At 37.0% G+C, this 23,344-nt stretch overlaps 2 protein-coding genes across 4 annotated transcripts; one reads left to right on the top strand and one right to left on the bottom strand.

The window, feature by feature from the left end:
* Nucleotides 1-836: 836 nt before the first annotated feature.
* LOC133822053 (probable serine/threonine-protein kinase PBL28) lies at nucleotides 837-3,290 on the top strand. Its single transcript, XM_062254256.1, has 7 exons — nucleotides 837-1,390; nucleotides 1,471-1,658; nucleotides 1,798-1,996; nucleotides 2,086-2,249; nucleotides 2,349-2,453; nucleotides 2,769-2,891; nucleotides 2,981-3,290. Exons 1-7 carry the CDS (start codon nucleotides 1,321-1,323, stop codon nucleotides 3,224-3,226), a joined length of 1,095 nt encoding a protein of 364 aa, XP_062110240.1. The 5' UTR covers nucleotides 837-1,320; the 3' UTR covers nucleotides 3,227-3,290.
* On the bottom strand, nucleotides 1,842-5,751 carry LOC133822054 (GCN5-related N-acetyltransferase 5, chloroplastic). 3 transcript variants are annotated; one of them, XR_009887797.1, is made up of 4 exons: nucleotides 4,895-5,751; nucleotides 4,209-4,481; nucleotides 3,663-3,788; nucleotides 1,842-1,977 (listed from the first exon to the last, which is right to left on the bottom strand). XR_009887797.1 is itself a non-coding variant. In XM_062254257.1 (3 exons), the coding sequence occupies exons 1-2, from the start codon at nucleotides 5,623-5,625 to the stop codon at nucleotides 4,229-4,231; spliced, it is 984 nt and encodes a 327-aa protein (XP_062110241.1). In that variant the 5' UTR covers nucleotides 5,626-5,751; the 3' UTR covers nucleotides 3,586-3,788; nucleotides 4,209-4,228. The 3 variants fall into 3 exon arrangements, 1 of the variants encoding a protein (XP_062110241.1); XR_009887796.1 differs by lacking the exon at nucleotides 1,842-1,977 and adding an exon at nucleotides 2,405-3,162; XM_062254257.1 differs by lacking the exon at nucleotides 1,842-1,977 and having other exon boundaries at nucleotides 3,586-3,788.
* Nucleotides 5,752-23,344: the final 17,593 nt, after the last annotated feature.

Genomic DNA, 23,344 nt, shown 5'->3' with positions numbered 1-23,344 from the left:
TTCCTCTTCGTTCAAGGCAAAAAAGGAAAGGAGGAAACTTTAAGAATGAGTAACTTGACAAAATACACAATATTTTTTAATTAGTAGACTATATTCTCGCCTTTTATGTTTATGAAAAAAAAATGAGCCACTCAATGAAATAAAATGACCAAATTACCCTCAATAATTTATATGTCCCATACTAATTTGTAGTCTCCTCTCTCATCATGAAGATGAAGGAATATGAAACTAAAAGTAATGTCGTCATTTTATATTCCCATAAGAACATTTTGTTGAGAAACAATTCATGGGCAGTAAACCTATTATTATTATTATTAAATACCTACATTTGGCATATGAGCCTACATTAGGTAAACCAGCAGAGCATAATGAGCCTTACTTGAATCCAATATGGACCTAACCCCTTGTTTAAACAACCCTCTACAATTTATGTAGCCAAAATTCTCCTTCCATAGTCAATTTGAAAAAAGCTAAAGCTATTGGCTCTAAACACTTCTATTATTTAGAAAAAAAACTAGCTTAGCGCATCTAAATTGATTCTTTGCTAAAAGATTGCTTGAAAATAGAAAATTGGTATCCTTTGGACAAAAAAGACAAAAAAAAAACAAAAGGGTCTAGGTCCTTCCATATGGATGGTGATGAAATTATTGACCATCTTATTATCATGTCATTTTCAAACAATGACTATAATTATTGCTCTATCTTACGGAGAGAAGGTGTTTAGTGTAAAAAAGAACAATACAGAATAAATGAAATTATAAAATTATAAAAATAAACAGATGAAAACTCCCTCTCAACGGCTACCTTTCATTGCCATGAAATCTGTAAAAGAAAATAGAGGCGGGGGAGTGAGGTTGCAGCTTCTACTTCCTTGTCAAAGACATACCAACTTTCCTTTCTATTGCTTTTTCTTTTTCTTCAAGTACATTTCAAGCTCTCTCTCCATATCTTTTAATTCTCTAGTTGTTGAAGAGGTAGTGGTTGAGTAAATCTCCTAATAAAACCTTCACTTGCTCTATACGTACCCTTTTGAGAGAGTATTCTTATCTGATCAAATTCTCATACCAATCCAATCTTACATCTAATCTAATATACGAGTTTAGCATTCTTTTTCTTTAGTTTTTGGCTTGAGCAAGACTTTTTAACTCGAACGTGTAATAAAGTTAAAATGGTTTTCTCACTTGCTTTGCTAAGCTTTCTCTGAAGGGTGTCATGCAACTAACTTTCTCTATCCAATAGTCTATTTCATATGATCATAAGATCAGTCCTTTCATTTCGTAAAAACAGAGGATTAGTATATTCATTGGAGGGAAACCCATTATGCCTTTCGGTTTGCTCTCGGCGTGGAACAAGCGCCGGAGAAGCAAATCCCATGATCAATCAGACCCTTGTATATTCCCTTCTTCATCTTCTTCTTCTAAGAGTAAGCTCCATAGTTTTGAGTTTTAACATTTGCTACTCGTTTTCCAGGGGTTTATAAAACAGTGGAGCATTGGCAGCTTGAAGAACAACCACCGCGAGCCGCCAAACGACACCATGGATCATCAGTTTTCACATTGAGAGAGATGGAAGTGGCAACGGGTTCTTTCAGGGAAGAAAATTTTCTTGGAAAAGGAGGCTTCGGTCGAGTATACCGAGGCACTTTGCAGTCGGGAGAGGTATGGCCAAGGCACTTCCCAAAGATGCATAATGAATTTTCATACACCAAGCAAAATAATCAAAAGAATGTTTGTATTAGAAACTCATAGAAGGTTTGGTAATACATACTGATTTCTTACTGTTTTGGACAAAAAAAAGGTAGTGGCAATCAAGAAAATGGAGCTGGCACCATTTAAAGAAGCTGAGGGAGAACTGGAATTTCGTGTAGAAGTTGATATATTGAGCAGACTTGATCACCCAAACCTGGTTACTTTGGTGGGCTACTGTGCTGATGGGAAGGACCGGTTTCTTGTATATGAATATATGAAAAATGGGAATCTGCAAGATCACTTAAATGGTAAGTTTTTTAAGTCAAAATACTACTGAATATTTTATCATGTTAGTGAATAAATTCATGCTTTGTTACTGGGTTTTCTACTTGTCTAGGAATAGGGGAAGCTAAGATGGATTGGCCTAAAAGGCTAAGAGTGGCGCTTGGAGCAGCAAAGGGACTAGCTTATCTCCATTCAAGTACTGCTACTGGAATGCCAATTGTACATAGAGATTTCAAATCCACCAACATTCTTTTGGATAACAATTTTGAAGCAAAGGTAATAATATCGGTTGGTGTTTTTCTTCTTTCAGATAATGATTTGTGTGGACCAATCAAATTTGAAAAGAGATAACGTTCAAATTCTTTTTCCTTACAGATTTCTGATTTTGGTCTTGCCAAGTTCATGCCAGAGGGCCAGGAAATCTATGTCACAGCTAGGGTGCTTGGCACATTTGGCTATTTTGATCCGGAATATACATCGGTATGCATTGCTAAGCAACCATTTAATTTCAATTGTAGGTGAAACATGTCCTTTTGGAATGAACGAACGTTTGAAAATATTATATATTCTTTCCCTTAAACCCCATGTCAAGCAATATCATGTGGCCCCCAGGCTGTGGACTCAAACTCAAATTCAAAATGTTCTCATCAATATGTACTAATGCACAGTGTCAAAAGCATTACCATACTTTATGCCCAGAATTTGAATCATGTAATTGTAAAGACTTGCTTACTTATTTATCTTTACTAATCCAAATAAACCAAAACAGTGAAAAGTCCATTGCTTTGATGACAGACAGGGAAGCTCACTTTACAAAGTGATGTTTATGCATTTGGAGTGGTTCTTCTGGAATTATTGACTGGACGTCGGGCTGTGGACCTGAACCTGGGACCAAACGACCAAAACCTTGTTCTACAGGTTAGAAAAGTCTCTTCACTTTTTTACTCTTTGAAATTTGGCTATCAAGTTTCAAGACTCTGAGCAATGAAAGTTATGATGCATTCCAGGTAAGGCATATATTGAATGATAGAAAGAAGCTGAAGAAGGTAATAGATCCAGAGTTGAGTCGAAGTTCATACACCATGGAGTCTATAGCGATGTTTGCGAATCTGGCATCGCGGTGTGTTAGAGTTGAGAGCAGCGAGAGACCGTCCATGGAAGGGTGTGTAAGAGAACTCCAGCTGATAATCTATACAAATTCAAAAGGCTTGGGAGGGGTTACGTATGCTTTTAGAAAGCTCCAACAAGCATAATTGTAATAACTTCCAGGTTAAACTGTTAATATCATAATAATAATATGCTCGATCATTCCATTGATACTCTGATTACTTGTTGGAAGCTTGTGCCAAGTATTTTGAGATTATGACACAGAATTTGGTGAGGGTCATAGATAAAGCAATTGAGTAATTGTAAGTAGAAACAACAGGCTATGGGATTATATCTATAGGTGTTTCTGAATTGAATTTGAAATTCTGCAATGTGGGGGATTGATTTGTATTTCTAGTGCCGTGAATATCATATGTTTAAATGGTAAACCAATTACTGTGTATGTTAAAAAGTGGAGTAAGCAAATCATGAATGCAGTGTTATGTCAAAATTGAACTGGACTGAATGATAGAAGCTGTGAATTTGTAATTGTATTGGAAGTAAAATATCATGTATGAGGAATAATTTGCGTGAGAATAATACCTGCAACAGAGCAGGTTCCCACCTATATAATAGATACAAGCAACAATTACTGGATGCCAATTCGACTTTGCCACTCCAATAGCAAACCCCATATTTGTCAAAATCTCACTCAACTACATCCTTCATCTGGTTACAAAAAAAAAAAAAAAAAAAAAAACATAGATGAAACTAACAAAAAATGTAGGTTTGGATACATTTTCTATTTTGTAGCTTAAGTTAGACCCAGTATTTAGATTTATGATTTGAAAACAAATATTCAATCAAATATTCACGTGGGCTCTACCATTTTTTAGTTTTAGAAATCATAAAATTAAATTTGGATTCACTATCAATGGCCCTTAGAGACTCAATATTTCATAGGTGAAACTCACATGAAGATCTTGGATGAAGATAATGTGGAAAATAACAGTAAAGAAGTAATGGAGTAAGAGTTACTTAGAATTGGAATAAAGTATGAATATTAATCAAAGGCCTCTTAACAAGAGATTGATAAAGGAATATAGATTCTTTTGTAAAGAATCCATTTGTGCGAGTAGCTTAACATACCTCAGGCAAACAAGTTAAATTCATCTCCATTCCTCATCGGATTCTACGGGGCTCATTACAACTGGAAGCTTTTTGCACATCAAGTGCTTACGTCGCTGTAGCATCAATAAAATCAAAATGGTATCGGTCTTTACAACATGGTAACCTGCTTTTATGTACATGTTAAAGGGAGCTTCATCAATCATTCTGCAGTGCAAGTACACTTCCCTAGTCGAACTCATCTGAGAAATTAGTTCCTCCGATGCCTTCAGAAGATGCCACCCAATTCCTCTCCTGAAAGTTCCAAAAAGTAATTCAAAATCCAAACTCTATACACATATTGTCACTAAATGTCATTGGAGGATCCACGGCTAAAGAAGTTAGTATTGTGATTAACTAAGTGTTAAATACTTTCCCAACTCTAAACACTTGAGCTAACATGAGAAATACTCATGCTTATCTAACTAACACTTGCCACTTTCTATTTCCCTTATACCAAATAGAGCTAAAATGCAAATCCACATACAATTACAAGAGAAGAAAAGCAAACACACAACTAGACCATCCAATTCAAGTTAACAAAGTAGAAAGACCCATCATTATCTTCACATAGAAGTAGTCCACGCACAATAATGAATATATAGTATCAATTTAACTAAACATTGAAGTAGAAAAAGATATTGATAGAAAAATTATTATATGCTAACCTCCGAAGCTGATGCTTAACAGTCATGTTACATATATAAGGCGCATTCTTGGGAGGAGTTGGCGTGGGAGGAGAGGTATTAGCACCCCTCTTGTCGAAACTGACTTCTACGGTTCCCGCCAATTCCTCTGCTTCTTCTTCTTCGTCTTCTTCTCCGGCATTATCTTGCTTTTTCTTTCTGAAAAACCCAACGAGGGTTACAGCGTGCGGCATTAGAGCCCTTCTTTCGATCAAGTACTGCTTTATAAAGAACCTAAGTAGAGTGTCATAAGCCGTAGGCAAAACCATGGACTCGGCAAAGGACTCAGCCAGCAAAGCAATGGTCATATCCATTTCCTCTGCCCTCATGACCCGAACCCATAAAATCCCAGATTCCAATTCCAGAGAATACGAGAAACCCTCAAGGAATTTGAGCTTCTCGAGCTCTTCGTTGGTCAAGAACCGACCTGTTCCAAGTGTGTCTACGAGGTAAGGTGAGGCTAATTCTGGTTCTGGTTCTGGTTCTGTGTCAGGAGCCGTGGTTGAAGGAGAAGGCGGCGAAGATGAAGATGAAGATTTGACGATATAACGGTCGGATTTGGGGTTGAGAAGAAGTGGGTACTTAGGGAGGGGAGTGGGAGAGTTGAAGAGAAGCGTTTGATGGGGCTTGAAGTGGGTTCCGCAGCAGAAATGGTGAGGAAGCTGGTGCTGTGGATCTAAGGAGAAGGAGAGTGAGAGAGTTGCAGCAGCCATTGGAGTCAGAGTTGGAGTCCACTGTGAACAGTGAACAGTGAACAGTTGTGGATGCTAGGCTAGATCAGATTCATTTGGCAACATCTCCTTCGTCGACGAGCACCACTTCTTTCTTTCTTGATCAATTTACCACTATTAATATTTTTAATATATTTTCGGTACGTATAGTACTATAACTTAAAAAAAATCAAAATTAATTTCAAATAATTATGTATATATGTTTTTTATTAAAATTGAATTGTTGAGACATATAAAATTTGTATGGAAAGAGTTTATATATCTGATTCTTTTTGTATAAATAAATATATGGGATTTTTTATTTTATTTTTTTATGCCAATTTTTTAACAGACTTAGTTATAATTAGGGGTGCACACAAATTTTTGGGTTTTATGTGTATTGAGTTCGGGTTTTCTAAGTTTTGGATTGAGAAATGGGGTATCGAATCCGCTCCATATTTTTCAATTTTTTGGGTAATTTTGGGTTTCCAATCTGGTCGGGTCGGTTGGGTTTGGGGTGGGATTGGGCCGATATGGACCTTGGAAAAAAAAATTCAAAAATATCATTTTTTTAATTTTTTTTTTTTTACTTTTCACATATTTTTTTCAACTTTATTGTTAGTTTGATTGAATTAATTTTTTATAAATTGGGTCTTAGTAAAAAAATTTGAAAGGGTGGGGGGTTAGGGATTCTTTGTCATCAAATTTGAATTAAAATTAAAATAATTTTTTTTATTTGTCCCATGTATGAGTATTTACCACACCCAAACCGAACATACTCAGGTTCGGGTCTAATTCCATCTGAAATTAACGGGTTTTGTCAAATACATAATTTTCAAGTTTTGTGAGTCAAATGTTCACCCCTAGATATAATTAGTTTTAATTATTGTTAAGCTTGATTTTATAGTTTACCATATATATTTTTAATGTCATAACTTTCATTTTATTTATATATTTTTTCATTCTTCCTTTATCTCCTTTAATCTATTTTTTCATTTGCTTATAATGCTTCCTCATAATTTATTTGTGATCTCACACACTTTAGGAACTACCTAGATGATGGTGTTAAAAGAAATTTATATATATATATATAAAAAAAACAAATTTTCAACCTCAATATTTCATGGATATTTGTCATTTGCTTGTGTTGTTTATCATTGTTGTTCGGGTAAATAGTATTTGGGTCTCCAGGTTTTACCACTTGTATCACTTTTAGATCCCAACTTCTTTTTTGTAGCAATTAGATCCTCAATCATTATATTTTTGCTCATATATATCCCCAATATTATATTTTATTAAGTAAAGCCTAATTTATAAAGGCAAAATGAGATTTTTAACACAAAAAAAATATAGCACCCATTTTTTTCTTCTTTTTAACCCTTTTAATTAATTAATTATTACTAAATATATTATTTTGGTAAATTGACCTAAATATTCTTATCAAATATTAAAAAATTATTTTCTATTATATATTTATTATATCACTTGTATATTAATTAGTTTATCATTTTTAATAAAATAATTTACATACTTTAAATTTTAGAAGCATGAAATTTATTAAAGGTGCTTCTATCTACAACATCATTTTTTTTTCTCACTAGAGTAATTTCTATTTAAACTCCTCATAAATTGTTTCTCCACCTTAATAATTTATTGCTTAAATTTATTTTATATGTGTAGAATTTTTTTTAACAATTTATAAGGAGTTTAAATAGAAATGCCTTTAGTGAGAAAAGAAAATTAAGATATAGATAGAATCCTCTTAATAAAATTTATTATTTTAAAATTTAAAGTATATAAACATTTTTATTCAAATAATAAACTAATTAATATATATAATATATTAAATATTTTAGAGGTATAATAGAAATTATATTTTTTATTATTTCTTAATATTTTGGTCAATTACTAAAATAATATTTTCATTGAGTGACACGTGACACACTTTAAGGAGAATTAAGATTCCAAGTAGGCTGATTAAGTCTCCCATAGGCTATTCTGAGCTTTGTGGGAGGTAAGCATATCATTCACCATAGTTCGCCACCAGCGAAGGAGTACATCCTTCTAGAAGCGTCACTTCCCAAGGACCATATCCCAGGATGGTGCTCCAAGTCTCGGTACAAGACTCTCCTCCCTTCACTTCCTCCAGGTCTATGAGGACCTTCCTCCGGCCTAGGAGAAAGGTAGCCAGGTGTCAAGTGTAACACCCTCTCTAATATCAACCTTACTTTGTACTATTAAAGAGATGTTATGTTTATTACTGATTCTAAATTGGGCTCTTAAAATCACGAATTTTTTTTTTTTTTACATAAAGTATAATAAAACAGTTTCTCAACTTTATTTATTTTACATATTAAATGTCTCTAATACTTAATACATGAGTCTCATAATTTTATTTATCGTACATAAGTCATAAACAAACATATTTCCACAAGCCGTTAATACACAAACATAAACCACTCCCACACAACCTTTATTTATTCATATGTACAACCAAAGTCAGCACTAGGGTTCAGTTCACTAGTTCCATTACACATCACTATCCTGACCTGCAACACAAGACAACTGTGAGCTAAAGCTCAATAAGTAAAGTAATGCATGCAATGGAATATGTCTGCTCTACATAATATGCATAATTCTCTTATTTTTCTCTAATATTCTCCTTATCATCTTTGAGCCCTCTTATCTCGTGCACACTGTTTGATCAGGTCAAAGCCTGCAGGACTTGCTAAAAATTTATAAAATAAAATCCCATGGATTCTCCTCTGGCTAGCCATCACCACAGAGGGGCTCATTACTAAACCTTATTCCATCGTTGCCCCGTCGAGCTTAAGACTATAAGGCGACCACACTATACGGTGTCATATGACATATCTAATGTGGAGGAGAAAACTAAAACTTATAATTGGTTCACTCGAACTTAACTGTAACGCCCCATGTCACTATGGATGCTTCCTGGAATGACGACTGGCCCTGCAAACCAACACGAGTCTTTCCAGCGTGTTTTGTCCTCACTCGGACGCTTCCTGAGAAAACTTCCCTGGAGATCACCCATCATGAGACTACTCTAGGTCAAGCACACTTAACTTTGGAGTTCTCAAGTGATGGGCTACCGAAAATAATATGCATCTTGTTGGCATAGGTAGTACCCATCAATCCATTTAAGTCATCTTCAGCTATGTAGTTCCATACCTACACAGTCTTAGAATCATTACACTTGACCTTCCCCGGGAGATGTAGGATTACATAGCTTTTACCCGGTTATTCGCCATGCGGATCACGGGATTCTGACTGTCACAATCACCCCCTTAGGGGTTCGACGTCCCCGTCGGCCACACTTCTTGCTAGGTCAAGGCTCTGATACCTTTTGTAATGCCCCACGTCACTATGGCTGCTTTCTGGAATGACGATTAGCCCTGCAAACTAACATGAGTCTTTCCAGCGTGCTTTGTCCTCACTCGCAAGCTTCCTGGGAAAACTTCCCAGGAGGTCACCCATCATAAGACTACTCTAGGTCAAGCACGCTTAACTTTTGAGTTCTCAAGTGATGGGCTACCGAAAAGAAGATGCATCTCAAGTGTCGATGCATCATTTCAAACTTATGTTTTTCTTAAAATTCCTATTGTCGTATATATATATAAATATATATATATATATATAAACTCAACTCAGTATTTCAATCATTTAGCAAAATCCGAAAATCTTCATAATTCATCACAAAATTATCATATATTGATTTCGATAAAATCCTAGTTTTCAAAATCATCACCCAAATTAAATGAGTCTCCACACCTTTTCTAACATTTATAAACATATCAAACCTCTTATAAACTCAATCAAATCACAATAATCAGTTTATACTCCAAGAACCACAAAATTCTCATAAAACACAAAACCTTCACTTATCGATAAACTTTTTGGCAGAACAATCTACTCTAGCTTTTCTAAACTTCAAACCATTTGAGATCCACCAAGATATATCTTAGACTGTATAAAACATCATAATTAACATTTCAACCAAATTCAAAAATTTTATCTAACTCCAAAATACCAAAACTTATCGTTAAAAGACCAAAACTGAGCTTGATTCACTTATTCGGTTTGATTTTCACTAAGAACTCCTTGAAATCTCTTACTCCAGCCAATGAACGTTTTTCGTGAAAATGAAAAAGGATAATGATAATCATAAATTTTGAATGATTAAACTTACTTTTTACCAAACTTTGACATTTAACATCCTAATACCTAACTTTTTTACTATAAAACCTTATATCCTCATAATTTTAGCCTTATCATCGACTAGACTACTTTTCCTAATGTGTGAAACACTCACAACAAACCTTAGGTCCATATGAGTTCATATCCAATAATTATGCTTATCTGATTAAGCGTGAAGCACTTATACTAAGCTCATTTTGACTTTAGGTCTATACCACTAATTATGTATACCTCCAATCAAGACTTGATCCAAGGGTCATAAAGTCACTTTCATTTCATCAATGGAACCCTTACTATACCTCAAATATATTTGGTAAATCCACCAATACTTAATTTACACTGAAATGCTAGAAATCAACACTATACTATTTTCCACAGTTTAACATCTATTGCCTTCTATATCTCACTTAAATTCATGCATTGTCTATACTTTTCATACTTTCTCATATCTTGAGCACATTAAATTCCCATAACAAGACAACTTAAATGTTACAGGGCTAAAGATATAGAACAAACACATAGCAAACATATACACAACTTTCATGCTTATGCATGAAAACACTTATATAAAAAAAAAAAATATGTTGAAAGTGGGTTTGCTACTCTAATGATTATTTCAAAATTACTTACAATAATCAAAGAACCTTATACACAATGAACTCAATTATTGATCGAACATGAAACACTTGTAATCTTTCAAGAAGATTTATTATAGATCTGAAATCTTTCAAACAAAGTTTACAAAAACAACTTACAAACATAAATACAGAATATAGATTGAATGCACAATCCAATCAATCTATGTACACCAATTAGTAACCAATTAAGATCTACAGCAAAAACTTGACAGAGAACTTTCTTTGAACTCCCTTCAAAGAATTGACTGAACTCCCTTCAGTGAATGTCTGTACCAAGCTTTAGCTGCTCCTCTTCAAAAGCCCAAGTAGATCACCAGCTTCTTCTCCACACTTATCTCTGCACCACAAAGAAAAGTCCAAGAAACAAGATCTACAATATCTAGGGTTTTTTCTCCAAGAGTTAGTCGCTCTGTTTATCACAATGATCTATATATAGAAAGGACAGAATCAAGTGACAACAGCTTGTCACGTGTGGACTGCCAGCTGGAAAAGATCATTATTATTTTAACTAACAACTAACCTGTCAAAACAATGTTAACCCTTTATAATATTGAGATAAGACAGATCGAAACCTAGACAAGACAAGATGCATGATTTTTGACAACAAACAGCAAGAACTAAAAATTAACATTAACAATCTCCCCCTTTGACAAAAATTATGATCAGTGCAGAAATAGAGTCAGTAAAACAGCCACAAAACACAAAACAAAGATTACACCACCAACTTTTCAAACACAGCCATACCCTTCAAAGACATATACCCAACAGTATCTAAAAGTCTGCACAGAAAAACTAAACAACAACTAAAAATATTAAAACATCTCCCCCTCAGTGATCATAATTGCAGCCCCATTTTACTGAGACGAAGGTCTATTTAGAGACTCCCCCTGCACAGATGCGCCAGGAACAATGGACTCCCCCTGAGATGAAGCACGAATTTGAGCCAACTGAGCCAAAACCCTCCTCTCAAATTGCAATGAGTGTTGTCTATCCTTTTTGTAAGTAGTCACAAAATCATTGAAACTTGCACGAAACTGATGCATATAGTCAAACAGCATAAACCGCCAGCCAGAGGTTGGAAAACCAGGCAGCACATGGTCAGAGGCAGGGTCAGGTGAAGGGAAAACCTGAGGAACTTTAAGACTGCGAAAATTGCTATCAATTTCAGGAACAGATAAAAAGACTTCTTGAGCAGTAAACTCTGGAGAGATGGACAGAGCCAAACGATGAAGCAGACAAGGAAATGGTAAAAAAGACCTTGTGCCACGAGCAACAACCTCATTATAAATTCAATCAAATATAAGGGTAGACAAGTCAATAGAAACTCCAGTGCCAACAGCAAACATAAATCGAGCCAGTGAAGTACCAAGAGTAGACTTGTGAGTATTAGGCAACCAATTTGTGAGAGCAACCCGAAAAAGAAGTCTATAAAATGATGTAAGTGCAGTAGCAGGAATGGCACCCTTACTATCAGGCCATTTAAAATCAGGAATACCAGTTAACTCAGCAGCAACCAAGTTTAAGTCAGGGGAAAAATCAGAGCAAAAAACAGGAGATTTAACCACAGGCAAATTCAGAACTTTAGCAATAGTAGATGGAGAAAAACGAAACCACTTGCCCCGACAAAACACTTTAAACTAATTGGGATTAGAAGATTCCAAAATATGTTTGTCAATATTAGAATAAATTTCTCGAACAAGATTCTGAGATGGCATGAGTAGATTAGAGACCGAATTAATCCAACCCCTAGAAATCATGGACTCTTTAAAGCGAGGAAAATCATCTAAAATGACATTTGATTCCACATTTAACAGTCGAAACGACATACGATCTTTGTACTTCTGAAACTTCCTAGTGTTGAAAAAGAACATTAATGGGGGAAGGTCAGAACTACCACTAGGTGGAGCAGACACGGAAGGAGGATGAGACTTGGGTAAAGATGCTTTTTTTCTTTTTAACCACAGGTGAAGAATGAGGTTTTTTAGAACCCATAGAAGACCCAGATTTTTTATGTTGGACCGAAGGAGAAGGAGAATGAGATGTAGAGGGCTGCGTAAGCTTTTTCCGAGGGAGAAGCGACTCAGGACCTAAAGACCTCTTTTTGGAAGAACCTTTCGACAACGAAGGTTGAGAAGGGATAGATGGTGAAGGAGAGGAAGACACACGGACAAGGGTGGATGACTGGGACCGGGTGACACGCCTAGGAGGAAGGGATTTAGACGAGGGTTTATGGGCTACAGACTTAATGGTTCTACGCACTGATTTAACAAACCCAACAGCAGATTTAACAGGCACAACCTCAGATGAAACTAGAGGAATACTAGGGAGAACAGAGTCGGATGATTTACCTGAAGAGGGACCAACCGCAACAGCCACATTTGAACCGTCATCAGGGACGATCACAGAAGGAGGAGACTGAGAGACAGGCGAAGAATCCAACGGGGACCCAATGGGAACAGCAAGAACCTTTCTAGGAGAGCCCACAATGTTAGAAGCCATCAAATGAGCAACAGCAAAAGATGAAACTCAAAAACAAAGATGAATAAGATGCCTGGAAGAATAGTATGTATTTATAGAGCCACAAAACCCTAAATCAATATAAAAAATAAATAAACCAAAAAGTCACTAAGCAACAAACTAATAAAAGGCTCGGCCCAAAAACAAGAAAGAGAAGATGAGTAGACCCAAACCAATTGTGATATATCAAGATGATTCTGAGATATGACTGACAGACCAAAAAAAAATAATCAGACCAGATGAGAGAAAAAAAATAAGCAACAGAGAGCTCTTTAACCAAATGACTAGAACAAAACAACACTCATAACATAAAAATTTCAACAAGATGCTGAACCAGAATTTTTCATGAGTGTGTGAAAAAGTGTCCTCATGTGAGTCAAACGACTCACTCTCTCAAAAAAGTCTCAAAAGAATTTCTTTTTTTTTTATATTATTATATTGATTTTTTTTTTTTTTTATTTGATTTTTTTTTATATAAAAAAAACAACAACTAGCTATGGCTTTCACTCTTGACCAGGGATGTAGCCGTCTTCTCTAAGGAAGAAAATACTCAAGAAGAAGGAGCAAACTACTCAAGAGTAAATCTTAAGAGAAAGCTCTTCCCATTGCACCTGACAAGGTAGCCTTTTTAGCTGAGAAAAAAAACAGGTTCAGATGAACAACCAATCCTGGAAACAGAAATGAAATAAGAGTGTTCTAGATAAAGAAACTCAAATAGAGCAAACTCCAATGCATTTACGTAAATGAACAAAGGTCTGAGAGTTTAAAGCTTTGGTGAACAAATCAGCATATTGAGCTTCAGAAGACACATGAGATATCACAACTGATTTTGATTCTACCAATTCTCGAATAAAATGATACCGAATGTCAATATGTTTAGTCCTAGAATGCTGCACAGGATTTTTTGAAATATTATTGGCACTAGTATTATCACAATACATGAGTAAAGAGTTTTGAGGGTAACCATAATCAGCAAGCATCTTATTCATCCAGAGTAATTGAGTGCAACAACTGCCTGCTGCAATATATTCGGCTTCAGCAGTGGAAAGAGAAATAGAGTTTTGTTTCTTGCTGTGCCAAGATACAAGGTTGTTTCCCAGATAAAAACACCATCCAGATGTACTCTTTCGATCATCTAAATTTCCAGCCCAATCTGAGTCACTATATCCTACTAATGACATATTGGAATCATTTGTGTACCACTGACCAAATTCAACTGTACTAGCCACATATTTCATTATTCTCTTAACAGCTGTAAGATGAGACTCAGTGGGAGCGGACTGATATCTAGCACACAAACCAACACTAAAACAAATGTCAGGTCTACTTGCGGTCAAATAAAGAAGACTCCCTATCATACTACGAAAAAGTGTTCGATCTACAGGTTTGCTTGACATGTCTTTAGTAAGCTTAGAGGTTGTGCCTATAGGAGTTCTAGCATGCTTAGAATGATCTAGACCAAAAAAATTTAACATGTTAAGAGTATATTTCGACTGGGAAATAAAGATTCCAGTGGATAACTGTTTGATCTGTAATCCTAGGAAAAATGAAAGATCACCTATCATGCTCATCTCAAATTCGGACTGCATTAACTCAACAAAAAGATTTATAGCAACAGGGCAAGTAGATCCGAAAATGATATCATCTACATAAATTTGAGCTATGAATATACCTGGATGCAAATGTCTGATAAACAGAGTTTGATCTGCATTTCCCCTGACAAAACCATTGCTGAGAAGAAAAGAGGTTAACCTGTCATACCAAGCTCTGGGTGGCTGTTTTAGTCCATATAATGCCTTTTTTAATTTGTAGACATGATCTGGTAAATGAGGATCAGTAAAGCCCACTGGTTGTTCCACAAAAACTTCTTCTTGAAGAATCCCATTCAAAAAGGCACTTTTAACATCCATTTGATGTAGCTTCATTTTGAGGTGACATGCAATAGCCAGAAGCATGTGAATGGATTCAAGACGAGCTACAGGAGCAAATGTTTCGTCAAAATCAAGACCCTCCACCTGATTATATCCTTGAGCTACTAGACGAGCATTATTTCTAGTAATATTTCCAAACTCATCTAATTTGTTTTTAAAGATCCACTTGGTCCCCACTATATTAGACTCTGCAGGCTGAGGAACTAGCTCCCAGACATCATTTCTCTTGAATTGTTCAAGTTCTTCCTGCATTGCACTGATCCAATGTTCATCTAGCAAGGTTTCCTTGGCAGATTTTGGTTCTAACAAGGATAGATAACATGAGTGACTAATTTCACTTGCAGCTTTTCGCCTAGTCGCCATGCAGTCAGATGGATTACCAATAATGACTGATGGAGGATGAGCTTTTGGAATCCATGAAGGAGGACCATTTTTGTACAACGGAGCATGAGATGGGACCACTGTATCTGAATTAGTAGACTTTTGAGGATCAGAACTGGGAGGAGATTCATCTCCAATATTATTAGATTGATCAGACGAAGATGTTCCAACTGACTGGGAAGGGGAAGTAATTTCTTCAGTGATAGGTTCAGTGGGAACAACTGGTGGAATAGATAGAACAGGTGGGTCATCATCTTCACTAGATGCAACTTTATCCTCAGATTCATCAAATCTCACATTTACAGACTCCATGACGGTATGAATGCGCTTGTTGAAAATTCGATAGGCTCTACTGTTTACTGCATACCCTAGAAATATTCCTTCATCACTCCTTGGTTTAAATTTGGCCAGATGATCTCTGTCATTCAGAATAAAGCACTTACATCCAAAGATATGAAGGTGAGCTAGATTTGGAGTCTTACCCTTCCAAATTTCATAGGCTGTCTGAGTTGTTCCTGTTCTGAGATGAACTCGGTTGCTAATATAACAAGCGGTATTTACTGCTTCTGCCCAAAATCGAGTGGCAATCTTCTTTCCACAGAGCATCACCCGAGCCATTTCTTGAAGAGTTCTATTTTTCCTTTCAACCACACCGCTTTGTTGAGGAGTTTTAGGAGCGGAGAACTCATGAGCAATACCAAGATGATCACAAAATTCAGCAAAAAGACTATTCTCAAATTCCTTCCCATGATCACTTCGTACCCTGTAAACTTTCATAACCTTTTGGAGTTTTTCATTTTGAAGTTTAACGACAAGAGCAGAAAAAACTCCAAACGTATCAGACTTTTCTCTGATAAAGTTTACCCATGAGTATCTGTGTAACACCCTACTTCCTTAGAGCCGTTACTAAGTGAGTTTTAAGACAAAATAGTGTGCAATGAACTCACTAACCAAGGTTTTGAAACAAAGGTGTGACTAATTAAAATTTAAGGCTGTAATCTTAGAAAAATGCGTCGTTTCAATAAAACTTCTAGTATTAAACATTTGGGATCCCAAAAATAAGGTTTGAAAACTATTTACTTCTTAAAATAAGTTTACAATTGATCAGTTATAAAAATCATAGATTATTACAGCCATTTTCGAATAAACCCCCAACCAAAGCAGTCGGGCAGGCCAAACATGTACGCGTCGCTTCACGCCCTCCGTACTCATGGTTGGTTGACTCAGCCTTTGCCCTTACCTGCAACACAGAGCACCCGTGAGCCGAAGCCCAGCAAGAAAACTCATGCATTTCATAACATATGCAAAATATACAGTTAATCATATCAGATAATCCACAGATAAACAAGTCAACCATTAGACTAAGCAAACACGGCCCTGCCGCCCCAGAACCCTTACCGCAGCCTGGGGTCTCGGTCCTCACCGCAAGGATCTCACACATATCCTCTGGGTCCCGGGCCCTGCCCTGACCATAAGCATCCCATGTGCTCAGTGTTACTTCCGGCCCCGCTGCCGTTCTCGGCCTTGCCGCCCTCGGCCATAGCCGTTCATTTCACCATAATCATATATAGCATAAATCAAACAACATTCAAATAAATAACAATTCATTTAAATCTGCACCCTAACATGTAATGCAATATAGGGCCGCGCCCAACAATCATCTCATCATGCAACATGCAATATAGGGTCGTGCCTCGCAATCACACTATGGGCCCATGCCCTATCCTACGGGTGTTATAGTTTTCTTACCTGTATTCCGAGCTTTCCGATGCACCAAGGCCACAAGCACGGTCCTCTAGCACGAGCCTCACCGAAATCCTAGTCACAACACACACAAAACACTCTTTAATACTAACCAACCCAAAACCACTTCCCGGGACCAATCCCGCACTCTCGGGACCTCTAAATCCTTAATACAAAACATTGGAACCATCCCCTGAGTCCCCGGGCAAAAGCCCTAAAAACCAGAATTTTTGCCTGCCAAAATGGCCTAGGGCCGCGGCGCCCAGCGACTTGCCCCTATCCTGATGCAACATCGCGTCGCGGCGCTCATACGCGAACCCAGAATTTCTAGGTTTTCACTTGCGTTTTTCCCGAACTAAAACAATCCCAAATCATCCCAAACTCAAACCTAAGCCCAAAAACCATATCAAAACCCCAAGTAGACCATTCAATCAACCCATAAACATCATAACCCAGCTCAAGAACACAATCACTCTCAAAATCCACCCCTTAGATTCCTAAATTCAGCAACTCATACAAAACCTAGAAACTCAACTCAAGCTTTAGATTTCTCAAATCAAAACAGAAAAAAGCCCTAAATTTGCATGAAACTTCTTACCTCAAGTGGAGAATTCACTCTTTGCTTCCTAGATCCATCTCCAAGTCTCCAAATTTCAGCTCCTTCTCCTCTTCTTCTTCTTCTTCTTCTTCTTCTAGCTTTTCTTTTCTTCTCTTCTAATTTTATCAAAACCCAACATATATGCCAAGCCCAAACCATGTACCCCTATAACACAGCTCAAATTTGTCTAAACCCCTTGCCAAATGACCATTTTACCCCTTCATCAAAACCCTTTGCTAACTAAACCTCAAGGGCACACTAGTCATTTCTCCTATATTGCAATTCTACCATTTCTTTCACCTAAACTTGTTACTCTCAGCAGTAACTAACGGTTACCCAGGTTACTAAATCTCCAATAACCATTACCCGCTAAATCTCAACTTAGCCATAAAATTCCCGAGGTACCCCTGGGCTCCTCCCGAGCCGGGTATAGAAATCCCGTTGTGACTCTTAAGTAAACTAGCTCTCTAGGACCGTCTCGGCACGTGCATCACAATAATAACACCACACTCACGTGGTACAAATTACAGAATACAATTATCACATATATGCCCTCAGCGGGCTAAAATTACCAGTTTACCCCTATCACGCAAACGGGGTATACATGCATATTTATTTCACCTAACATGCATACTAACCACGTAGTCATGCATCTCGAATGTTCAATTAGTCATATAACATGCTTTAAATCATAACCATGCATTTAACTCATAGAATCACACATAAATCCCATCATGCCCTCCTGGCACGCTAATCAAGGCCCTTAAGCCTTATTAGCGAATTTGGGTCGTTACAATCTGGAATAGTCATCTACACACACCATCACATATCTTTTCCCACTTATGCTCTTTGTCTGCATGGGTCCCATCAAGTCCACATGTAATAGTTCTAAAACTCTTGAAGTCTGCAGAAACTTCACTGTAGGATGAGAGACTCTTGTTTGTTTACCTAATTGACAAGGCCCACAAACCTTTTCTCGACTGACTTTACACTCTGGAACTCCCCTAACTGCCTTGAGCTTGATCAGTTTCTGAAGATCTCTGTAGTTTAGATGACCCATTCTATGATGCCAAAAATCTGATTTTTCCAGAACAGTTCTATTACACAGAACTTCACTGTCTAGCTTATAGCAATTGTCAATTGATCTTTTGCTTGTTAAGACTGTACTTCCATCTGACGAAACAACAGAACAACAACTGTTAGAAAAATTCACCAAATAACCCGAATCACACAGCTGGCTTATACTGATCAAGTTTGCTTTCAACCCCTCAACGTACAGAACATCCTTCAAAGATGGAAGATTCTTCAAAAGAAGTTCCCATTTTCCTTGGATAACACCCTTGTTCCCATCACCAAACGCAACAGCTCCTTCTATCTTATCTTGGTAGTTGATCAATAGGTGCCGGTTTCCAGTCATGTGTCGTGAACAACCGCTATCAAAATACCACTCGTCATCCTTAAATGCAGATAGAGATATATGAGCCACACAAACTTTTGCATCCTCAGAACTTGTGTTAGGACAAATGTCAAAAGGAACATGAACAGTCTTCTCTGAAGACTTCAATCCCTCCTTTCTCTCAACTAACTTTTGGAGATAGTTCTGTAACTTGAAGCACTTTGGGCGTATATGACCACGTTTGTTGCAGAAGTGACAGAATGGAACAAATCTTCCACTAGTGAAATTTTTTTACATACTTGGCCTGCTCCAGGATTCATCTTCTTGAGTCTGAAAATTTGTAGATAAAACTGCATTTGACTGGTGACTTTTGGAAGAAGAGGGATCATCAATCAGAATCTCCTTTCCACATTTATTTAGAAGCCTTACCTTGGTTCGATACCCCTCTGCTTCTGATTCATCACAAGGTTTTTTAACTTTCAAAGCTTCAAATCGTAAGGCCTGCAACTGCACATTCTTATCGTCAATCTCCCTTAGCAATCTTTTGACTTTTCCCTCAAGATTTTTATTAATCAGAATTAATTCTTGATTTCTTCCTTCAACCTGCTTTACCTTCTTGATCATAGTCACCCATTGATCATACATTTGTTCATAAGCAGATTGTTGATCCAGACTTTCCACATCAGATTCTCCAGACTCATCATTCTCACTTTCATCCTTACGATTTGATGAGGCCATAAATGCAACCACGCATTTATCTTGATCTGAATATTCACTGCAAGATTCTTCTTTCTCTTCATCACTGTCACTCCACGTTACTGCCATAGCCTTTTTCTTCTTTAGAGTATTGGAAAATTCAGCTTAAATGTGACCAAACCATCACATTCACGACACCGAATTTCTCTATTTTTCCTTTCCTGTGAAGTCACAGATCTTTGATTAAAGGGCATAATCTTTTTGGGACCATTTTCTTTCCCACCAAAATTTCCTCTCCTCATATTTTTTTTCAAGAACTTGGCGTAGTTTTTCGTAAGAAATGCCACTTTATCTTCAGTCAAGCCGTCTAGCATATCACCTTTCTCTACCTCCTCTTTGTGTACGAAAGCAAGACTGTTGCTGCCCTTATCCTTGTCTTTTTCATGTTTCTCTTTGCCCCATCGTTTTAAAGTCATCTCATAGTTTTGTAAAGAACCTATCAGCTCATCAAGATCCAGTTCTTCAACATCATGTACCTCTTCAATAGAGGTAACTTTTGCTTTAAAAGCTCTTGGCAAGACAGCTAGAACCTTTCTGACAAGTTTCGTGTTTGAGTAAGTCTTTCCAAGGGCATACGACTCATTTGAAATGTCACATAATTTGGCATGAAACCCTGCAACAGTCTCTCCCTCCTCCATATTCAAGTTTTCAAACTGAGTAGCTATAGCCCTTAATCTTGCTTTCTTGACAGCTTGAGTCCCTTCATTCTTTGTCTTCAGTTTTTCCCAAGCCTCTTTAGCAATTTCACAGTTGGCTATGACTTTCATCTGATTTGTAGAGACTGCATTGAAGATAGCATGAAGAGCTTTGGAGTTGAAATTTGCCTTCTCAATCTCAGTTTCAGACCATTCACTCATCGGTTTAACAATTTCTACCCGATTTTCAGTAATACTCGGAGCTTTCCATCCATCCACCACTGCCATCCAGACTCTTTCGTCCACAGCTCTCAGAAAAGCCCTCATCTTGGTTTTCCAATAGGGATAATTTGACCCTTCTAACATTTGAGGTCTAGAAGTAGATCCCCCTTCTCTGAACATATCCATTTTCACCTGCACACAAGATAAGCAGATACAACACGAAAAAGAACAGACAGAACAACAATTTCCCATAAAACAGATTCACAGAAAAATCACTAAAGCAAATAAACCCAAAGAAAAAAAATATCAAACAGATAGAGATCGATCTTTAGTAACCATGCTCTGATACCAATTTGAAAGTGGGTTTGCTACTCTAATGATTATTTCAAAATTACTTACAGTAATCAAAGAACCTTATACACAATGAACTCAATTATTGATCGAACATGAAACACTTGTAATCTTTCAAGAAGATTTATTATAGATCTGAAATCTTTCAAACAAAGTTTACAAAAATAACTTACAAATAGAAATACAGAATATAGATTGAATGCACAATCCAATCAATCTATGTACACCAATTAGTAACCAATTAAGATCTACAGCAAAAACTTGACAGAGAACTTTCTTTGAACTCCCTTCAAGGAATTGACTGAACTCCCTTCAGTGAATGTCTGTACCAAGCTTTAGCTGCTCCTCTTCAAAAGCCCAAGTAGATCACCAACTTCTTCTCCACACTTATCTCTACACCACAAAGAAAAGTCCAAGAAACAAGATCTACAATATCTAGGGTTTTTTCTCCAAGAGTTAATCGCTCTGTTTAGCACAATGATCTATATATAGAAAGGACAGAATCAAGTGACAACAACTTGTCACGTGTGGACTGCCAGCTAGAAAATATCATTATTATTTTAACTAACAACTAACCTGTCAAAACAATGTTAACCCTTTATAATATTGAGATAAGACAGATCGAAACCTAGACAAGACAAGATGCATAATTTTTTACAACAAACAGCAAGAACTAAAAATTAACATTAGAGCGTATGAGTCCTGTCTTTTGACATGAGTTTCTCTGTTTTATACGTTTGAGAGTTTTTTTGTACCAGTTTCATAGTACTTTGATTGATTAATTATGGCTTCGTCAAGTAAAATAATGAGGGAATTGGAGGAACAATATGCTGATATCCACCTAGAAGAGGATGATGAGGGGGGTATTACTTATGAAGCGAAAGGTGAATCGGAAGAAATTGATTATCGTAGGTGTCTTGTTGGGAAATTTTTATCTGATCGTGTTATTGATTTTGATAAGATGAGACATCAAATAGCAGCCTTATGGAAGCCAGGTATGGGGATGGTAGTCAAAGAACTTCACACTAATCTATATTTGTTTCAATTTTATCATGATATTGATATTGAGAGAGTTATAGAGGGCAGCCCATGGACCTACGATAGAATGCAGTTAATCTTCTCGAGACTAAAAGAAGGGGATAATTCGAGGAAGGTGCCGATACATTATCTTGATATATGGGTTCAGATACACGAACTGCAACATGGTTTTAGGACAGAGAGGGTGGTGACAGATGTAGGGAATACGATTGGTAAGTTTATCGAATCAGATCCAAAGAATTTCAAGGGTGCTTGGAGAAACTTCTTGCGGGTTCGCGTCACGATAGACATCGAAAAGCCACTGAGAAGGAGGATGAAGCTTCGAAGGGAGAATTCTGAATGGTGTTGGGCCTATTTTAAGTATGAACGGGCACCGAAGTTTTGTTTCATTTGTGGTCTAATTGGTCATACCGATCGATTCTGTGCTAAATTATTTACCACCCCATTGGATAAGATTATCAAGCCATATGGATCGTGGATGATAGCACAACCAATCCAGAAAAGTAAGTTTGTTGGATCCAAATGGTCGAGGGATGAAGATTGGGTGCCGCCACCGGTGGAAGGTAGCGTTGGGGAAAGAGATTACCAAAACCGACGAACCAATATGGTAATAGAATCAGATACGGAATCGGAGGAAATGATGGAGCATGATGTGCGGGACGGAGTAAATATGGGCATGAGGAAGGGAGCAAATTGTGGAATTCAAAATTGCTTTGTTGGAAATGAAAGTCAACCATCGGTGATAATTACCAAATCGGTAAGAGTTATGAATGGAAATAATAAAAATTCCAATAAAGGTGGGTTGGTCATTAAAGAGTCAAAAAGGAGAAGACAATCAACAGATGGGCTTAGTGGTGAGTTGGGCCGAGAAGAATTTCAAGAGGATATGGGCCAAGAGAAAGATGTAGTTGGTAGTGAGGAGAATACTGTTTCAAAAAACCCAGAAGAGGCGGGCCTTGTAAATGGGGCTCGCCTATCATTGTGAGTATTCTAAGCTGGAACTGCCGCGGGCTTGGGAACCAGCGGTCTGTTCAGTTCCTTAATGAACTTATTGTTCAAAAGAGACCCAAATTTGTTTTTTTGTGTGAGACTTTGTGTGATAAGGAAAGAGTAAATTGGGTTAAACGATCCATTGGATTTGAAGGAGCTTTTGCAGTAGAAGCCCATGGTCATAGTGGGGGACTTGTTATGTTTTGGAAGGAAGAAGAGGATATGCGTTTATTAAGTTACTCAAAGAATCACATTGATTGTATGGTAATGAAGGAAGGAGGGGATGAGTACAGGCTAACTGGAGTGTA

The sequence above is a fragment of the Humulus lupulus genome, chromosome 3, assembly GCF_963169125.1.
Source record: "Humulus lupulus chromosome 3, drHumLupu1.1, whole genome shotgun sequence".
Taxonomy (NCBI): Eukaryota; Viridiplantae; Streptophyta; class Magnoliopsida; order Rosales; family Cannabaceae; genus Humulus; species Humulus lupulus.
The sequence above is the reverse complement of the archived record's forward strand: the minus strand, read 5'-3'. Positions and strand labels throughout refer to the sequence as shown.

What these genes read in the sequence shown, in the direction of transcription:
- LOC133822053 (XM_062254256.1), top strand. Translation starts at nt 1,321, where the DNA reads ATGCCTTTCGGTTTGCTCTCGGCGTGGAACAAGCGCCGGAGAAGCAAA. An exon ending in GCACTTTGCAGTCGGGAGAG is followed by an intron (nt 1,659 to 1,797) that starts GTATGGCCAAGG and finishes GACAAAAAAAAG; the next exon opens with GTAGTGGCAATCAAGAAAAT. An exon ending in ACCAAAACCTTGTTCTACAG is followed by an intron (nt 2,892 to 2,980) that starts GTTAGAAAAGTC and finishes GATGCATTCCAG; the next exon opens with GTAAGGCATATATTGAATGA.
- LOC133822054 (XM_062254257.1), bottom strand. Translation starts at nt 5,625, where the DNA reads ATGGCTGCTGCAACTCTCTCACTCTCCTTCTCCTTAGATCCACAGCAC. An exon ending in GTTAAGCATCAGCTTCGGAG is followed by an intron (nt 4,482 to 4,894) that starts GTTAGCATATAA and finishes TGGAACTTTCAG; the next exon opens with GAGAGGAATTGGGTGGCATC.